Raw genomic sequence first — 20,783 nt, 5'->3', positions numbered from 1 at the left:
AAAGCTATTTCTACAACTGGGGCTTTCTTTGATTTCTCTCTCAGTGTCCTGAACCAAGAGGTTAGGGAATATCGGCTTCAGGAATTTGAACTCACCAGTTCTATGGTCTCCCGTCAGACACACCTCGTACTGGTAGCTCCGGGACAGGGTCCCCATGCCGCTGACGTCCACCAGGTGACCTGGGAAGTGGCCCTCGGCCACCGGGCAGCGACCCGCCGAGGCCGCCCCGCCCCTCCTGCACAGCCGCACCGCCACGAACACCAGCACCGAGAAGAGGAAGAGCGACGACACCGACGCCAAGGCCACCACCAGGTAGACGGTGAGCGGGTCGGCGGGCACTGCGGCCGCCGCTTCCGCTTCCGGGGCCGGCAGGTAGGGCTGCGAGAAGCCGTCCACCAGCAGCACGTGCAGCGTGACGCTGGCTGACAGCGGCGGTTCGCCGTTGTCCTTGACCAGCACCACCAGCCGCTGCTTGGGCGCGTCGCGCTCGCTCAGCAGCCGCGCCGTGCGCACCTCGCCGTTGTGCGCCCACACGCCGAACAGCCCGGGCTCCGTGGCCTTGAGCAGCTGGTACGACAGCCAGGAGTTCTGGCCCCCGTCGCCGTCCACCGCCACCACCTTGGTCACCAGGTAGCCCGGCTCGGCCGCCCTGGGCACCAGCTCGGTGCAGGGCGCCGAGGCGTTCTGCAGCGGGTAGAGCACGAAGGGCGCGTTGTCGTTGGCGTCCGCCACGAGCACGCGCACCAGCGCCTGGCTGCTGAGCGCGGGCGAGCCGCGGTCGGTGGCGCCCACGTGGAACTCGAAGGCTCTTAGGGCCTCGTAGTCCAGGGACGTGAGGGCGAAGAGGTGGCCGTTGTCGGGGTTGATGGACACGAGGGAGGCGAGGGGCACGAGCGGGTCGGGGGGCGGCAGCAGCGAGTAGGTGACCTGGGCGTTGGCGCCCGCGTCTGTGTCTGTGGCGCTGACGCTGCCGATGTGCAGGGCGGGGCTGTTGTTCTCGCGGACCCACAGGGTGTAGGAGGTCTGGGAGAAGGCGGGGGCGTTGTCGTTGACGTCGGACACCAGCACTGTTATGTTGTGCTCGGTTTTCAGTCTTGGGGTTCCCATGTCAGTGACCGTGATAGTGATGTTGTACTCGGCTCTTTCCTCTCGGTCCAGTGCCCCTTCTGTTACCAATGTGTAGAAATTCTCAACGGATGGTCTTAAAACAAAGGGGAGATTGTCATGTATAGAACAGATAACCTGTTGGTTATGTCCAGAATCAGCATCTGATACACTGAAAACTGCCACTAGGATCTCTGGCAGGTTTTCAGGGATGGGGCTAGTCAGTGAGGACATAGTCAATTGGGGAGCATTGTCATTCACATCCAGGACCTTGATGACTACAGAGCATTTTCCTGATAGTCCCCCACCGTCTGTAGCCTCGATATCCACCTGATATGATTGAAATTCTTCAAAATCCAATTTCTTTTTTAGTCGAATTTCTCCTGTATTTGCGTTAATTTCGAAAGGGTCGTTAACGTCATCGACTTGAAATAGGGCGTAAGATACCTCTCCAAATGATCCTGCATCTAAATCTCTCGCTGAGACAGTGATAACCAGAGAGCCCAGGGAGCTATTTTCAGGGACTTGTGCCTCATAGAACTCCTGAGCAAACTCGGGGGCGTTGTCATTGCTATCCAAGACCAGGATCTGAATCTCTGTGGTCCCAGACAGAGGCGGAGACCCGCCATCCAGCGCTGTGAGGGTTAGCCTGAGCTCCGGCTGCTCCTCACGATCCAATGCTTTGTCCAGTACCAGCTCCGGGGACTTCCTCCCGTCCTTGCGGTTTCTAGTGAGAATGTGGAAGTGAGGGTTGGAGCTGATTATGTAGCTCTGAAGGCCGTTGCTACCAGCATCTAAATCTTGTGCCATTTTCAAAGGAAATACCTTACCTGGTATAGTAATTTCTGATATTTTTAGTTGCATTTCTCTAGCAGGGAACTCTGGAGCGTGGTCATTTACATCTCTAATTACCAAGGCAGCCTGAAATAACTGAAAGGGATTTTCCAGTAACACTTGGAAGGGTAGCACGCAGGGCTCAGTGGAGCCGCACAGCTCCTCCCGGTCCAGTTTATCATTCAGCAGCAAATCACAGGTGCCTGGATCAAGCCGCAAATGCTGTCTATTCCCCTTAAAAACAACTCGGGCGCCCCGGGCAGCCAGCTCTCCCATCCTGAGTCCCAGGTCTTTTGTCAGGTTGGCCACAAACGTGCCACTTTCTGTCTCTTCCAGTACAGAGTACCGAATTGTTTCTGAACCTGCCTCCCACGAAAGAATCAATGTAATGAAGATCATCACTTGCCTTTTCTTCTGATGTAGTTTCCTTTGCACCATTTCCATTGTTATGTCTGGTTCCAGAAGAAAAATCTTTTTCCAATCCCAATCACTACGTCCACTGTTGACCCTTCAAAATGTCTGCTCCGGAATTTCAAATTCGTTCCTATAACTTGTCTGGCAGCGAATGCTCCCTGAACACTTCTGTCTTAGCTTAACCTGTAAATGAGCTCTATATTTTTCTCTTGGGCTTCTCTGAAATGGAGTCCACCGAGTCTGCAGAGCTTATATCCACTCTTAGCCTGCACTGCCACCATGCGTTGAAATGAGTAACTTCGTGGGGGTGCTGCAGGTCAACACCACATCCAAAATGTAAACATTATAAACGTTTTAAGGAAAACGCTGAGTTTCTCAGACTGCAGTGAGTGAACCACATGCATAAAGACTTATCTGGGAGTCTTGTTTTTTTTTTTTTTTTCTTTTTCAGAACTTGAATTTTCTAGCCTTCTGGCTGTACTAACTAATCTGTAAGTCAGTCTTTCTCTTTAAGAATTCTGATACATACTAACACATTTAAGAGTCATTCCCTCAGGTAATATAAACTTCCTATAACCAACTTTCATTCATTGGTTCAGTTCAGTTCAGTTGCTCAGTCATGTCCCACTCTTTGCAGTTTATCTCTGAGGAGCAGTGTAATTTCTGAATCTGAGAAGTATACTATTTAATTGTCCCACGGACACTCTATACAAAAGTAAAAGTTGGTTAGCAAGATCAATCTTAAACACTTATTTCTCTAAACTTTATGACTAATAAAATGGAATGAACAACATACTTACCGTTGTTTTGTGGTCACACCTGCACAATAAAGGGAACAATTAGGCTATTAGGAAAATTGAGGCCAAGAAATAGGTATTATAGAAGTATCAAATCAAATTATTTAAAAGAGGGGCCAGGAATAATCTGGTATGTATCGTAAGTAAGCATTTTAGGAATCCATTTCATTTTTGTATTGGTAGAAATGGCCATGATTTTATTAGGGTTGTTCATTTTATTGTAACTTTTTGGTCAAATTTCCCTGCTGTGTGTATTAATTAATCAAAGTCCAAATGTATTACCCTGTAATGGGCATAATGCAATGTAGAAAACGAACATTCAAGAATCACCTCTGCCATTCTTTCACAATAAGGATAACACTTGGTCCTATAAATACAGACCAAATAACGTAGTGTGAAAGGTGGATTATATTTGAGTGGATACCCTGAAATTCAGTGATAGTTCATTATGACTATGTTCATTCCTATCTCACCAATTTATGCTCAGATAAACTGGGAAATATATCTCTAAATTTCCTGAGAATGCAATAAATGGGTCAGTGCATATCTAAGCATACAAAAATACCAAACATAATTTACTTCAGAATGATTTTGTATTTGTGGAGAGGTGAAATGATTTGAATTCAAGCAAAATTCACTTCAGGTAAGGAGTGAATGATGGAAGGTTAAAAATGAGGATATTTTTCAAAATACTTCAACTCTAGCTAAAATAAAGCTAAATAAAATCTAAATTCTGAGCTGATGAAATCATTTTATAGTTGAAAAGCAACTCTATATACCCAGAAGGATAAAATTAAAATCACTGTCACCAGCCTCCATTGTTCACTTGGTAAATGTTGCTGAAAACAGACTCCCCTGAGGATATGAATAATGAGATACACTGATAAAGTAAAACCAACAATCAGAAACATCTTGGATGGGTTTAGCTTCTTCTCTGTAACAAAATTATTTGTAGCTCAGTCCTAAATGCTTCCTCTTTTCAGTGGACATTCTGAGTTCTGATTCCAACTTAATGCCGTCTCTGGCATCCACAGTTCTTTATTCACTGTCTTTGCCTGAAGGCATCCTCAAATACAGCTTATTAAATTATTTTCATTTTAAAACATTTCATTTATTAGTAGTACAGTATGTATAAAAATCAAGTTAGATCATTGAAGTGTCTCTGAGAACATTGGTTGCTATAGAAAGAAGGTAATGTCTTAATGTAACCCAAAGAGAGGTCAGTTGGGTATGTGAAGAAACTCCCTTTTTGGAAAGTGGATTGTGTTAGATTCCTTCAGGAAAATGCTTCTCAGTTGCTCAGATTTGCTAAAGTAGAGTTGAATTGACTTTGCTTTTATAAACCCATCTCACAAGGACTATTCATTTAAAAATTTTTTATTATGCACAAAGTTCAACATATGCAAAGTAAACAGCATAAACTTCCATGTACACACCTCCCAACTTCACAACATTCTGTCTTGTTTCATCTATACCTTTTCCTCCATTTTATGCCTCCCAGTCAATGTTCAGTTTTGCATAGTTCTTTTCTTAAGGTGATGTTTACACAAATTGAAAGGCACCAATCTTAACTGTAGCATTTTTAACAAATGGATCCATCTGTGTAACCCACATCTCTCTCAAAATAAAGAACATTTCTGTGATCCACTGGGAACTGTATTAATTATATCAGTATTTTTCAGATTAATTTTAATAACTAGATGGCACAATCTTGGTCTCCTCTGGACAGGGGAAGCTAAACAATGTAAAAAATCACCATGTGCCATGCTCTTTTTGCTCATGCGTGCTACTTGGAAGTTACCTTTCAAGATTAATTTAGCTGGATTATTACCAGTGAATTGAAATAATAATTTAACTGATGAAACATTGTCAAGTATGTTAATTTTATTTAGTTAACTTATAACCATTGCATTGCTGATTTCCATTTATATGCCACACATTTGTCTTTCTTTCATTCTGTTACAAAATTTAAAAAGTCTTCAAGTTTATTAAAAATGAAAGATAAAGACTAAGCTTCAAGGATGAATTGAAACTCTTGGAAATATTTCTAAATTTAGTTACATGTAAGGAAAACACAGTATTCAGGGAAAATATAGAGATGATATATAAGCCAATAACTTAGGGAAACCTTTCATCTGATGGGATGGGATACCTGCTGCAGAAAAGTTTGAGAATATAAACAATTTGATGCTAAACGCATTTGAAAACTGAAATCATTGAAAAAAGTTTTTTGCCAGCATTGCTATATATTTGCCAATTTTATCAATTTTATTAAAAAACAGCTCATTTCACTAATTTTATTTTTGTTTTGAATTTCATGTATTTTTTAATATATATATATATTCCTACCTCCTGCTTGCTGTGGGTTTATTTTCCCCTTCTTTTCCTGCATGCTTGAGGTAGGAGCTTAGATGATTGAGACTTTTCCTCTGTTCTAATATATGCATTTTGTGCTATAAAATTCCCTCTCTGCACCACTTTAACTATGTCTTATAAATTTTGATACATTGTTTTTACATTTCCAGTTCACTTCAATATATTTGAAAAATTTCCCTTGTGACTTTGTCATCAACCCATGGATTAATTAGAAGTGTACTGTTTAGTCTCCAAGTGTTTGAAGATTTTCCTGTTATTTTTAGTTTGATTCCATTGTAGTTGGAGAACCCATGCTGTATGATTTCAGTTTTAAAAACTGGTTGAGTTTGTATTAGGCTTATTTATGTGCTCTGTGTTGTATATGATCTCTGAGCATTTGAAAAGAATGTATATTCTGGAATTGTTGGGTGTTCTATAAATATGTTGGTTGTTGGTTGAACTCTTCTGTACTCTCGTTGATTTTCTGTCTAGTTGTTCCATGAGTTGAAATAGGGTTCAAAGAGGGTGTTTAAATCTCTAAGTTTAATTGTGGATCTATTTCTCCTTGCAGTTCTGTCAGTTTTTGCTTAACATATTATTCATCTCTGTTGTTTGATATGTATATATTTAGGATTGTCTTTATCATTATATAATGTTCTACTTTCTCTGGTCATTTTCCTTGCATATTTTTCTTTTTACTTTCAATCTGCCTGTGTAATTATATCTGGAGTGAAGTTTCCTATAGCTAGCATATGGTTGGTCCATTTTTGAAAACCCATTCTGGTCATCTGTTTTAATTGGTGTGTTCAAAATATTTACATTTAATGTAATTACTGATATATTAAAGCTTAATTCTATAGTTTTTTTTTTGTTGTTTTCTATTTGTCTGTCTTTTCTGTCTCCATTTTATTTTTCCTGCCTTCCTGTGGGTTATTAGAACAGTTTTTAGAGTTCTACTTTATCTATAGTGGGTTTTAGTGTGTCCTTTTGTATAGCTTTTATAGTAGTTGGCCCACACATAACTTGTTAGGGTTTGAAGTGAAATGAAGTCGCTCAGTTGTGTCCGACTCTTTGCGACCCCATGGACTGTAGCCTACCATACTCCTCTGTCCATGCGATTTTCGAGGCAAGAATACTGGAGTGGGTTGCCATTTCCTTCAGGGTTTACTGGTTGTCATTTTGCATATGCAAGGGTGGAAAACTTAAGTACCGTTACATACCTTTACCCTTCCCCATTTATAATTGTCTTAAATATTTCCTCTATAGAAATTTTGAACATAGACAGTGTTATAATTTTGGATTCAACCATCAAACATAATTTAGAAAACTAAACTCTAAAGAGAAGGAAAATCTATGGTGTTTACACATATTTTTGTTTACTGTGTTCATTCTTTCCTGATGTTCCAAGATTCCTTTTATTATTGATTCCTTTCTGTTTGGAGAGCTCCCTTTAGCCATGTTTAAAAGAGTAGGCCTTATGGCAACAAATTTTCTTCCAGGAGGGTATTTTCACTGCATGTAGAATTCTGGGTTAATTGTTCATCAGTTGGAAAATACTGTGCCATTTTCTTCTGACTTCCATGGTTTCTGATGAGAAATCAACTCTTATTCAGATTGTCATTGCTCTATGTGTAATGTGTCATTTATCTGTCACTGCTTTTCAGACTTTTTCCTTCTGTTCAGTTTTCAGAAATTTGACTATATCTTTTCAGTATATTTTTTTGTTTATCTTGTTTTGGATTTGTTTGGCTTTCTAAATCTCTGGATCTCTATCTTTTGCCAAATTTGGAAGGTCTTCTCTCCTTCTGGGATTCCAATGACACAAATGTTAGATCTCTTGTTATTGTCCAACAGGTCTCTGAGGCTCTGTTAAATTTTTAGTCTGTTTTTTCTCTTTTGCTAAAATTGGGTAAATGCTTTGTTGTTATCTTCTAGTTCATTGACTCTTTATCTTCCTGTTGTTAAGCTTGTCCACCAAGTTCTTCAATAATTGTATTTTTAATCTCTAAAATTTTCATTGGTAGTTCTTTACATCTTTTATTTCCTTGTTACAATTTTATGTTTCTTTTCTGAGAATATTTTTTCTTTTATTTCAAGCATGTTTAATATTGCTTATTGAGGCGTTTTTCATCGTCAATTTAAAAATCTTTGTCAGATATCTCCAACATCTCTTTCATCTCAGTGTTGGCATCTTTTAATAGTCTATTTTACTTAGTTTGATATCATTCCAGTTCTTGCTATGACCCGGGTAGCACCTTCCTATATGTGCCTGTACCCAAAAGGAACTCTTGCCCAAGTGCATGAGGAGATATATTCTAGAATGCTTATATCAGTATTGTTATGATAACCAAATTCCTGGAGCAACCCAAAAATCTACAATAAAATGAATTTAAAGGTGAGGGTGTATTTATTTAATGGGATACTGCAGAGCGGTGTAATTGAATGAACTGCATTTAACACTGATGAGTTCAATACCATAATGACTGAGAAAAGCAAGCCCACAGATGTCCATACTATGTCAATCCATTTATATAAATTGCAAAGACAGACAAGATCAAACAATGTATTATTTAGCAATATATGCATTTCCAATACAACTACAAAGAATAACGAGTAATTAATAAAAATTCAGGATAGTGGTTGATTTTAATGCAAGTGGAAGATGTTATGGTGGAGGCACACAAGGATTTCCAACGTCTTGGCATTGTTCTAATTCTTAAGTAGATGATGAACATTTTATTATTTTTAAATTGCACATATACATTGTGTACACTTTTTGGAATGTTTAATGGATTTCAAAATTTAAAAAGTAAAGACAAAAAAGCGATATCTTTGGGGTCAGGCTGCCTGGAGTCAAATCCTGATTCCACTACTTATTAGCTAGGTAGCCTTGGGCAAGTTACTTTAACTCTGTTCCGTTTGTTCATCTCTAAACTTGGCTTACCAGTTGTACCATTATTTAAACGAGTAAATGAGATATGTGTACAGAATTTAGAAAACAGTAAAGTACATAGATAGTATGTAATATGAAAAATATATGTAACATATAATTTTAATAATTAGCCTTCCTCTGCACAGAATCAGACACGACTGAAGAGACTTAGCAGCAGCAGCAGCAGTCTTCCTCCAGACCTTCTTTCAAAAAAAAAGTCTCATTTCTTAAGAAATAAAAAGGAATTTTTTTGGAGAACACTAGAACATTTTGGTAAAGAACAGGAATTCCAGCATAAAATTTTTGTATCCTAACACTTGCAGGGCCACATCCTGAAAAGAGTTCTTTGCCCATTCATCACAATGCTCCTTAAAGTCTGATATTTTATAAACCTGGCTCTGCACTGCCTCATGTGGAGCACCTTGTCAGAAAATCCACTCAGGACAGAAACTTGGGTGCAGACTACCTTATCATATAAAAGCTGATAAGACCTAGCAAAACAGCAATTGCTACATACCAGATACTCAAATTCTTTTTCTTACATATGAACACATCTCTCACCAGACATGAAAACCAAAATTACACAGAAACACACAAAAAAGAAATGGGAACTCCAGGAAACAGATCATTTAGGAAATAAAATTAACTTTGAAAATTCCAAGTGCTACTATGGAAAAGACACATCAGATAATAAGAAAACACCTAGGGATTTAAATACTCCATTAAAATTGAAAATTTAATAAACATACTCAAAGTGACTGAAAGATGTTAAATGAGGATATAGAGGGAAAACCAAAGATATATAGGAGAAATATAAGAAACAGAGAAATGATTTAAATTGTTCAATATCCAACAAGCTCAAGCTTCAGAAAAAATAAGCTAGGAATACAACTATTAAGGAAATAATATTAGAGATGAAATAATTTCAGATATGACAAGGCATGAATTGTTAGAAAGTGTATTGAATATATATGTATGCAATGAAGCAGAATCGAAAACTGCATTTTCAGACATGCAGAGATACAAAAAGTCTGTATTTGTGTACCTTCTCTTAAAAAGCCACTTGAGGGTATATACTGTAGCAAAGAGATGGAATTTAAAAAAAAGGAAAGGAGATTTCCTTGAACCCTACCCAAAATCACCTAACATAAGCCCAGATCCTCTAACTCCTTGGTAGGGTGCTATTATGTGCATGGATCAATGGTTCTCCATGGTGTGCAGTCTCCCTCATTGCTGCTGCTGCTCAGTCACTTCAGTCGTGTCCGACTCTGTGTGACCCCATAGACGGCAGCTCACCAGGCTCCCCAGTCCCTGGGATTCCCCAGGCAAGAATACTGGAGTGGGTTGCCATTTCCTTCTCCAACGCACGAAAGTGAAAAGTGAAAGTCGCTCAGTCGTGTCCGACCCTCAGTGATTCCATGGACTGCAGCCTACCAGGCTCCCCCATCCATGGGATTTTCCAGGCAGGAGTACTGGAGTGGGGTGCCATTGCCTTCTCCGATCTCCCTCATTATAAGTCAGTAAACCTAACTTTGTTCTAATATAATGTGTTCCTGGTGATCTTTAGCTGAAGAGCATTCATAATTTATATGGTCATTAAAGATAAAATTTTAATACTGCTTTTTAGGTTTTAAAACATCTATAAACAATACAAGGAACTCTTAACTATAGTCAAAGAGTAAAAAGTACCATTAATGCTGACTATATAGAAGTAAAAACTCATTTTTGAGAGGTTTGAAAGTGTAAGGGAGAAACAAAAGGAAAAATAAGAATTCTATTAGTTTCTTTCATACAAGAAAATAATAAATGGTTGTTAGTGGAATAATAAGTGGAGGTTTCATTTGAGCAGAGAAAATAATGAGATAACTATATGGATGAGGGAAAGTTAAAGTGTATAGGATACCAACAACAATAGAGTGAAATTGAAGTTTATGAAAAAGTTACAAGCATATTCTTAGTGAGAAGAAAGTATTTAAAAAGCTAGAAGATAAAGGTTTAAAAGTGCTTCCAGAGGGATAAAATAAAAAACAGATAATATCAGATGTTGGCAAGAATGTTGAGGAACTGGTACATCCATATGCTGCTGATAGCAGTCAGTGTAAGTGGGTACAACCACTTTGAAAAACTATTTGGAAATATTTACTAAAAGTGGACATGCACTTACTGAACGAGCAACAAATCAACCCTAGGTACACACAGAACAGAAATGCATATACGTGTTTGTTGAAGGATATGTATGAGAATGTTTATAGCAGTATTATTCAAACAGCCAAACCTTACACGAACCCAAATATCCATATACAGTAGAATGGGTTATAAATTGTGAAATATTCACAGTGGAATACTATATAGTAACAAGAATGAACAACTAAAATTAAAAATAGTATTTATGGATAAATGTCATAAACATATTGCTGAGTTAAAGACACCAGATGCAAAACAGTTCACACTCTACTATTTCATTTATATAAATTCAAAACAGGCAAAACAGCTGTAGCATTGGTTATTGAGTTATCTGTTATGTTTGAACTGGCAGGGATTTTAAAGGGTAATTTGTGTGGCACTTGGGATGCTAATAACTCATTTCTTCAAGATGCTGATATCACGTATGTTCATTTTCTGAAAATACAGTGAGCTGTATTAAGGATTTGTCCATTTTTCTGTATGTAATAATTCCATGAAAATATTCATTAAAAATTATTTTCCAGTAGGATGAGAGCTAGGGAGTGTAAACAGAAGAGTGTTGGTTTTCATAATGCTTTCTTACATATTTCTATGCATATATTCCTTTAAAAACCAAATATTATGTAAACATTTTAAATTTTTGTTATTTAGCATCAAATAAACTTTTAGAGTGTGATGAAGCAGAATGAATGTAGAGAAAACTATTTTATTGTTGCAAAAATTACGAAAAGAAAGCAAAAATTTCAGGAAAATCAACAGCATGCAAAGATTTGGAATGGCACGCTAAAACAAAAACAGCAAGAATCGAATGGAGTTTTCCAAAATTAGACAAGTTCATTGTAAAAGGGAAATCAATGCTATACCTGAATGTGAGATTTTTCTCCATGAGGTTCTCAAATTTTTCATCTGGGGAATTATAGATAAATGACAAATACCTTGCATCACGATGAGATCCCTAATTGAATCCAGAGCTATTCCGAAAGTTGGCATTTTCCTCTATTCAACGGGAGGTTGGGGAGAATCGGCTTTAAGAATTTAAACTCATTTAATCCCGAGCATAACGTCAAGCACACCTCCTACAGATAGCTCTGGGACAGGGTCCCTCGGCCACCGGGCAGCGCCCCGCCCTTCCTGCACAGCCGCACCGCCACGAACACCAGCACCGAGAAGAGGAAGAGCGACGACACCGACGCCAAGGCCACCACCAGGTAGACGGTGAGCGGGTCGGCGGGCACTGCGGCCGCCGCTTCCGCTTCCGGGGCCGGCAGGTAGGGCTGCGAGAAGCCGTCCACCAGCAGCACGTGCAGCGTGACGCTGGCCGACAGCGGCGGCTCGCCGTTGTCCTTGATCAGCACCACCAGCCGCTGCTTGGGCGCGTCGCGCTCGCTCAGCAGCCGCGCCGTGCGCACCTCGCCGGTGTGCGCCCACACGCCGAACAGCCGGGGCTCCGTGGCCTTGAGCAGCTGGTAGGACAGCCAGGCGTTCTGGCCCGCGTCGCCGTCCACCGCCACCACCTTGGTCACCAGGTAGCCCGGCTCGGCCGCCCTGGGCACCAGCTCGGTGCAGGGCGCCGAGGCGTTCTGCAGCGGGTAGAGCACGAAGGGCGCGTTGTCGTTGGCGTCCGCCACGAGCACGCGCACCAGCGCCTGGCTGCTGAGCGCGGGCGAGCCGCGGTCGGTGGCGCCCACGTGGAACTCGAAGGCTCTTAGGGCCTCGTAGTCCAGGGACGTGAGGGCGAAGAGGTGGCCGTTGTCGGGGTTGATGGACACGAGGGAGGCGAGGGGCACGAGCGGGTCGGGGGGCGGCAGCAGCGAGTAGGTGACCTGGGCGTTGGCGCCCGCGTCTGTGTCTGTGGCGCTGACGCTGCCGATGTGCAGGGCGGGGCTGTTGTTCTCGCGGACCCACAGGGTGTAGGAGGTCTGGGTGAAGCTGGGGGCGTTGTCGTTGACGTCGGACACCAGCACGGTTATGTTGTGCTCGGTTTTCACTCTGGGGGGTTCCCGTGTCATTGACTGTGATGGTGATGTACCTGGCTCTTTCCTCTCCGTCTAGCGGTCTCTCTCACCAGAGTGTGACAGTTTTTGAACGTGGGTTTCAAGAGAAAGGGGAGATCATTCTGAATGGAGGAAATCATCTTACCGTTTTCCCCGGAATCTGGATCAGAAACACTGAAAACAGCTACCACAGTCTCTGGGGAGTTTTCTGGGATAGAGCTTCTGAGTCTCGACATGGTCAGCTTGCGGGCGTCGTCGTTCCCATCCACCACCTCTATAGCTACAGTGCATTTCCCCGAAAGCCTCCCACCATCTTTGGCTACAATCCCCACGTTATAAAATCGAGTTGCCTCGAAATCCAATGCCCTTTTCAGACCAATTTCTCCTGTTATTTCGTCTATTACAAATGGTTGAGTAACTTCATCTCTTTGGAATAGTGCATAGGCTACTTTCCCATATGTTCCTGCATCTAAATCTCGGGCAGAGACAGCGACAACTAAGGAGTTTAGGGGGCTGTTCTCTGGAATCTGGACCTCATAGACGGACTGTAAAAATTCTGGGGCATTGTCATTAATGTCCACGACTTCGATGCGGACTGTAGTGGTCCCAGACCTGGGCGGAGCCCCCCCATCCAGCGCGGTGAGGGTTAAACTGAGCTCAGGCTGTTTCTCCCGATCCAGTGCCTTGTCCAGCACCAGCTCTGGGTATTTTCTGCCATCTCCACGACGAGTGACAACATGAAAATGGAAGTTAGGGCTGATTGTGTAGTTTTGAACCGTGTTACTACCTATGTCAAAGTCCTGAACTATATTCAAAGGAAACACAGTCCCTGTCTGGACGCTCTCGGGGATTTTTAGGAGCATTTCTCTCTCTAGGAACTCTGGGGAATGGTCATTTATATCTGTGCGATGAAGATCAGCTTGAATAATCTGTACCGGGTTTTCCAGTAATAGTTGGAAATGCAGTATACAAGGATTTGTCGCCCCGCACAGCACTTCCTGGTCTGGTTTTTTATGCAGCAGCAAATTCCCGGTCTTTAAATCCAGCTGCAAGAGCTGTTTGTTTCGTTTGTAATCGATGCGGGCACCCCGCGTGGCTAGTTCCCCCACCCTGAGACCCAGGTCTTTTGCCAAGTTGGCCACAAAAACCCACTTTCTGTTTCTTCTGTCATGGAATACCTAATTTCTTCAGAGCCAGCCTCCCACAAGAGGAACAATATAGCAAGAAAGAGAAGTTGCCTTTTCTGAAGCGTTTTTGCTGGTGCGGTCTCCGTAAGTCCAAACCCGGTTCAAGAAGGTGCAGTTTCTTCAACTCCCGATATACAATCAACCCAGGTGATCTGGTTAAATAAGCTTGCGTTAAATCTCTCTGACTGCCTTGCACTAGGCCAATGCCCTTTTTTGGAGTCCTCTACGCCTAGATCTTACGTAAAATGCTTCCTTCTTTTAGAAAGCACTGGGAGCTCTGATTCCCAGTTTAATGGCTTCCCAGTTAAGTTCAGTTCAGTCACTCAGTCGTGTCCGACTCTTTGCGACCCCATGAATCGCGGCACGCCAGGCCTCCCTGTCCATCACCAACTCCCGGAGTTCAGTCAAACTCACGTCCATCGAGTCGGTGATGCCAACCAGCCATCTCATCCTCTGTCGTCCCCTTCTCCTGCCCCCAATCCCTCCCAACATGAGTCTTTTCCAATGAGTCAACTCTTCGCATCGGGTGGCCAAAGTACTGGAGTTTCAGCTTTAGCATCATTCCTTCCAAAGAACACCCAGGGCTGATCTCCTTCAGAATGGACTGGTTGAATCTCCTTGCAGTCCAAGGGACTCTCAAGAGTCTTCCCCAACACCACAGTTTAAAAGTATCAATTCTTCGGTGCTCAGCTTTCTTCACAGTCCAACTCTCACATCCATACATGAATACTGGAAAAACCATGCCTTGACTAGATGGACCTTTGTTGGCAAAGTAATGTCTCTGCTTTTCAATATGGCAATATTGAAATGCAATATGACCAACCTAGGTCATAACTTTCCTTCCAAGGAGTAAGCGTCTTTTAATTTCATGGCTTCCCAGGCAGTCACTAATCTCTCCATTCATACTTCTAAATACTATTGCATATAGTATTTGCTGTTTCATTTCATATATATGCAGTCAATATATTTGAAGTCACAGAATTGTTCCCAATTGTATCTCCAGTTCTTAGTTATTGGACGTTCTTAAAAAACATGTGCTGGGTTAACTTCAGTGAAAGAATACTTTTCAGAGCAAACTAAAACCCTAGTATTCCTCAGAAAGTGCATTTTGAGCACACAAAGAAACTTTTCCCTTATTGGATCCTTAATTAAGAAATAAGTAATAATAGATGTTTAGAATCTTACAGTATTATAAAATTTTAAAATATATCAGGAAAGGACATAATCATGAGTGTACAACTCAAAAAAGTTCAGGAAGTGAACACATTCATATGCTAAATGTAAAGTAAAATTGAAATGTTAACAAAAACTATAGAAGCCCCCTCTTGTTATTGTCTGGTCACTACTCTTCCCCTGCTAGATAAAGGTATGCACTCTTCTGAGTTATAGTATCATGTGTGTGTCATAGTATCATGGTTTCTGTCTTTTTTTTTTTTAACTTACACAAATGGAGTTATAGAGTGTGTTGTGTTTGCCTTCTTTCACTCAATCTTACCTTTGTAAAATTCATGTTACGTATTGTTTTATTCTCATTGCTTTGTTATTCTATTGTACCACCATTTTTTATTTATTCTCCAGTTGATGGACCTTAGGGTTTTTCAGTTTGTGTATATATTGAGTAGTCTTGCTATAAACATTCTTGTCTTTTGGTGTCTGTGTGTTCATTTATATTAAATATTCCTAGGAGTTAGACTGCTGTGCCTTAAGATATGCACACATATTTATATTTTTGTTTTAGTTTTAATAGATATTGCAAAATAGTTTTCAACTCTGGTTTTACAAAAACTAGCAAAGAGTGAGAGTTCCAGTTGCTCCATATCCTTGTCAACATTTGATATTATCTTTTAATTTTAAACACTCTGATGAGTATGTGATGTTATATTGTAATTTTATTTTTATTTTATGTCACTGTAATTTTAATTAGTGTTCCCTGATGATTCCTTAAATAAGCACATTTTTCACATGGTTATTTTTATTAGGGTATATCCTTGTGAATTGCATAAGTCTTTTGTCTGTTTTTCTATTTAAGGTATTTGCCCTTTTTCTGATTGATCTTTAGAAGTTCCTTATATATTCTTGGCATAAGTACTTTTTTAGAAGTATGTATTGCAAATATTCTCTCCCATTCTATGGCTAGCATTTCAACTCTCTTGAGATATCTTTGAAAAACAAAACTTAACTTTTAGTCTAATTTTCCAATATTTTTAATTTATGGTTTGAACTTTTTGTATTTTCTTTAAATCTTTGCATGTGCCAAAGTCATGAAAGTATCATTGTGTGGTGCTTCTGAAAAATCACTTTACTTTTCACATTTAGAGCTGTAATCCTCCTGAAATTAATTTTTTCATGTTAATGAGGTTAGAGTCAAATTGCTTTTTTTCATATAAATATCCAAATGACCACACTGCCTATTGAAAAGAAGCTGCATTTCCAATTATTTTCTGATGTATCCATTTTTTCATAAATCAGGGGTCCATAGTTCTGTACAAGTCTTTTTCCCCCATTATTCTCTTTGTTTATCCTGTAATACCATATTGCTTTTTAAGTAATAATTCATTATACAGATATACCAGTTTTTTAATTAATTACTTTCTGGTTGCACTGGGTCTTTGTCGCTGCATGCAGGCTTTTCTCAAGTTGGGGGGAGTGGGGGCTACTCTTTGTTGCTGTGCACGGGCTTCTGATTGCAGTGGCTTCTCTTGTTGCAGAGCACAGGCTCTAGGTGCATGGGCTTCAGTAATTGCAGCACGTGGGCTCAGTAGTTGAGGCTTATGGGCTCTGGAGCATGGAGTCAGTAGTTATGGTAGTCGAGTTACTCCACAGCATGCAGAATCTTCCCTGACCAGGGATCGAACCCATGTCCCCTGATTTGGCATGGGAGTCTTATCCACTGTACCACCCAGGGAAGTCCTGGGTGTACAGGACTTGGGTGTACCATATTGTCTTGGGTGTACAGTCCTGGGTGTACAGTCCTGGGTGTACCATATTGTCTTCTTAATTACTATACTTCATAATAGGTTTTATTATCTGATTGGTAAGTCTTCCAGTTTTACTCTTTGCTTTAAAATTGTTTTAGTTATTATTGTCCCTTTGTATTTCCCTATAAATTTTATTGACTCCCCTGGTGGCTCAGATGGTTAAGCGTCTGTCTACAATGCGGGAGACCCGGGTTTGATCCCTGGGTCGGGAAGATCCCCTGGAGAAGGAAATGGCAATCCACTCCAGTACTCTTGCCTGGAAAATCCCATGGACAGAGGAGCCTGGTAGGCTACAGTCCATGGGGTTGCAAAGAGTCGGACACGACTGAGTGACTTCACTTTCACTTTCATAAACTTTATTATCTTTTTAATATTTTTATTTATTTGGCTGTGCCTGGTTTTAGTTGCAGCATGTGGGGTCTATTAATAGTTCCCTGGCCAGGGATTGAACTCAGGCCCCATGCATTGGGAGCATGGTGCCTTCTCCACTGGACCACCAGGGAAGTCTCCATATAAACTTTAGATTCATCTTGTTACCTTTCACAAAGAAACATGCTAAAGTTTTGTTTAGGATTTTATTGCATTTATAGGTTGACTGGGAAGAACTGACATATTCCCAGCATTGAGTCTTCCAGTATTGGAACATTATATATCCGTCTGTTTATTCAGGTACTTAACTTTTCTCAGTAATATTTTATATTTTTCAGTGTATAAGTTTTATGGATATTCTGTTAGGTTTGTTTCTAGAAGTTTGATATTTCTGAAACTTGTAAGTGATAACTTGGAATTCTTCATTTTCTGGGTTTTATTGCTATATAGGAATACAATTATTATTTGCATGTAGACCTTATATCCAGTGGCATTATTAACTTCATTTATTAATCCTAACAGTCTGTGGATTCTTTATGACTTTTAATGTATACAATCATGTCATTTAAAAAAATAATCATATTTATGTATTTAGTTTTAGTTGTTCTGGGTCTTCATTGCTGCGAGGACTTTGCCTAGTTGCCTCAGTCAGGGGCTACTCTCTAATTGCAGAGAGTGGGCTTCTTATTGTGGTGGCTTCTCTCCTTGCAGAGCATGGGCTCCAGGGCAGTCTGGCTTAGGTAGCTGAGCTACTCCCTGGCTGTAGAGCACAGGCTCAATAGCTGTGGCACACAGGCTTAGTTACTCTGAGGCATGTGGGATCCTCCCAGATCAGGGATCAAAACTGTGTCTCCTGCACTGGCAGGTGGATTCTTTACACTGAGCGACCAGGGAAGCCCCATTGTCATTTTTTTAAAAAGACCTCTTATTTCATCCCTTCCAATTACTGTGCATTTTTTCCTTGCTTTATTCCACTGCTTAGAACCTGCAGTAAAACACTGAAATGAAATAGTATAAGCAGGCATTCTTGTTTTATTCTTGATCACTGAAGAAAAGTTTTAAATAATTTTCCATTAAGTATAATGTTTATTGTAAATTTTAAAATACTTTCTGAAAGTTCCCTTCTGTTTTCAGTCTGCTAACAATTGTGTGTGCTGAATTTTATCAAGTGATTTTTTTCTGTATCCATTGAGGTAATCATATGATTTTTCTCCTTTACCTATTAATGTGATGTATTGATAGATTTAAAATATTAAATTGATTTATATTCCCTGAATAAGTTTTCTCATACTTTATTATTTCTCTTTCATATATTTCTGAATTTTATTTGTTGATATTTTGTTTAGAATTTTTCCATCTGTGTTTTTAATAGAGATTGGTCTCTAATTTTCCTTCCTTATGATGTCCTATTCAGATTTGGATGTCATAATTCATTGAAGTCATTCTGGTACCCAAATAATCTGGGAAATATTCCCTGTTTTTTCTATCTTCCAAAAGATTTTGCATAAGTTGGTATTGTTCCATGAGTATTTAGGAGAATTCACTAGTGTAAACTGAAGTGGCAAGGTTTTTAATAACAAATTTAATTTACTTAATAGAACTAATCAGATTCCTTCTTGTTTCAGTTTTAGTAAATTGTGTACTAAAAGATTTTTCCATTTTACATAAATTTTCAAATTTATTGGCAGATGGTTATTCATAATATCCTTTTTTATTTTTTTAATGTCTGTAGGATTGATAATCGGAGAAGGCAATTGCACCCCACTCCAGTACTCTTGCCTGGAAAATCCCATGGACGGAGGAGCCTGGTGGGCTGCAGTCCATGGGGTCGCTAAGAGTCGGACACAACTGAGCGACTTCACTTAGACTTTTCACTTTCATGCATTGGAGAAGGAGATGGCAACCCACTCCAGTGTTCTTGCCTGGAGAATCCCAGGGACGGGGGAGACTGGTGGGCTGCCGTCTATGGGGTCACACAGAGTCGGACATGACTGAAGCGACTTAGCAGTAGCAGGATTGATAATGATGTTCCTTTTTTCATCCCTGATATTTGTGATCGATGTTTTCTTTCTTTTTAAAATTAATCTTAGTAGTCTTAGTAAGAGTCTTTAATTCCATTCATCATGACATAGAACCAACTTTAAGTTTTGTTAATCTTCTTGGTTATATACTTTTAAAAATAATTTTATTTATTTAGTTTTGGCTGTGCTGGGTCTTTGTTGCTACATGGGCTTTTCTCTAGTTGCTGCAAGTGAGGACTGCTTTCTAGTTGCAGTACACGTGCTTCTCATTGTGGCGACTTCTCTTGTTGAAGAGCACAGATTCTAGGGCCTGTGGGCTTCAAGTAGTTGTGGCTCCCTGGGCTCTAGAGCACAAACTCAATAGTTGTGGCACATGGGTTTAGTTGCCCCATGGCATCTGGGATCTTCCTGGACCAGGGATTGAACCTGTGTCTCCAGCATTGGCAGATGGATTCTTCACCACTGAGCCACCAGGGAAGCCCTTCTTGGTTGTATATTTATCAGCATTGTATTTATGTTTATATATATAATACATGCATTATTTTTTCCTTCTTTGTTCTTTTTCTAACTTCTTCAGATGAAAGCTTATTGTTTTTTAACCTTTTTTATCTAACATGTTCATTTAAAGTTTTAAAATTTCTCTGTAAATTCTGTTTTGATATATCATATCTTAATTTTTACCCAGTTCAAAATGTATGGAAATTTCTTCTGCAATTTCTTCTTTTGACTCATGGATTATATTATTTACTTTTGAAGCATTTGGGGATTTCTGGATAAATTTTTATTTCTAACTTAATTTCACTTCTTTAAAAATTTTTAGAGAATTGCTTTATGACCTAGAATATGGATAATTTTGATATATGCCATATGCATATAAGAAGAACATGTACTTTCCTGTGTACTACGTATGTCAGTTTATTCACATATGATTATTTTGGTGTTCAGATTTTTAATATTCTGTTTTTGTGTGTCTTCTATCAGGGGTTGAGTTAATTGTTAATATATCCTCTCCTATGTGGATTTGTCTATTTTTTATGTTCTTTCAATTTAACTTTTTATATTTTGTAGTTTTCTTATGGGGATATATTTAGTCTTATAACTGACATATTTTTGGTATATTTTACCCATTTATCATTATGAAATATCTCTCCTTATCTGTAGTAATGCATCTTTCCTTAAAGTCTCCTTTGTTTTATGTGAGTATATCTACACTTGATTAGTTTGGTTAATGTTTGTATCTTTTTCTATTTTTAAAACTTTCAACCTGTGATAATACACACACACAGGTATGTGACAACATATAGCTGAATTTTTCTTAAACCTATTCTGACAATTTTGGTTCTTTTACTGGATTATTTAATCCAATAGCAATTACTGTAATATTTGATATCTATCCATTTATATTTACCATCTAAATTTTTTTTTCTATTTGCTCTTAAAGTTTTTTTCTTCTTTTGGATAATTTAGATATTTCTTATTTTTTCCTTCAATTCATTTAAAAATTACTCTTATGATTATTCTAAAGATTACAACATGCATCTTTAATCTACAAGCGTCTAATACAAATTATTTCAGTTTACTACTCTCATGATAATGTTTAGAACCTTAGAATTC

General features: G+C 39.5%; 2 protein-coding genes and 1 pseudogene across 3 annotated transcripts in view; all 3 read right to left on the bottom strand.

The window, feature by feature from the left end:
• Positions 1-2,576, bottom strand: part of LOC139176080 (protocadherin beta-17-like) — a 31,869-nt gene extending 29,293 nt beyond the window's left edge. For both annotated transcript variants that reach the window (XM_070792066.1, XM_070792065.1), the window contains exon 1: positions 96-2,576. In XM_070792066.1, the coding sequence (XP_070648167.1) occupies positions 96-2,382 (2,287 nt within the window). In that variant the 5' untranslated portion in view covers positions 2,383-2,576. The remainder of the gene's footprint in view (positions 1-95) is intronic.
• Positions 1-20,783, bottom strand: part of LOC109562123 (protocadherin beta-4) — a 149,114-nt gene that overhangs the window by 119,729 nt on the left and 8,602 nt on the right. The gene's annotated exons all lie outside the window — the stretch shown is intronic.
• On the bottom strand, positions 11,561-13,902 carry LOC109561084 (protocadherin beta-5-like; annotated as a pseudogene).

Source organism: Bos indicus, chromosome 7 (genome assembly GCF_029378745.1).
Source record: "Bos indicus isolate NIAB-ARS_2022 breed Sahiwal x Tharparkar chromosome 7, NIAB-ARS_B.indTharparkar_mat_pri_1.0, whole genome shotgun sequence".
Taxonomy (NCBI): Eukaryota; Metazoa; Chordata; class Mammalia; order Artiodactyla; family Bovidae; genus Bos; species Bos indicus.
Note: the sequence above shows the minus strand (reverse complement) of the source record. Positions and strands in the feature narration are given on the sequence as shown.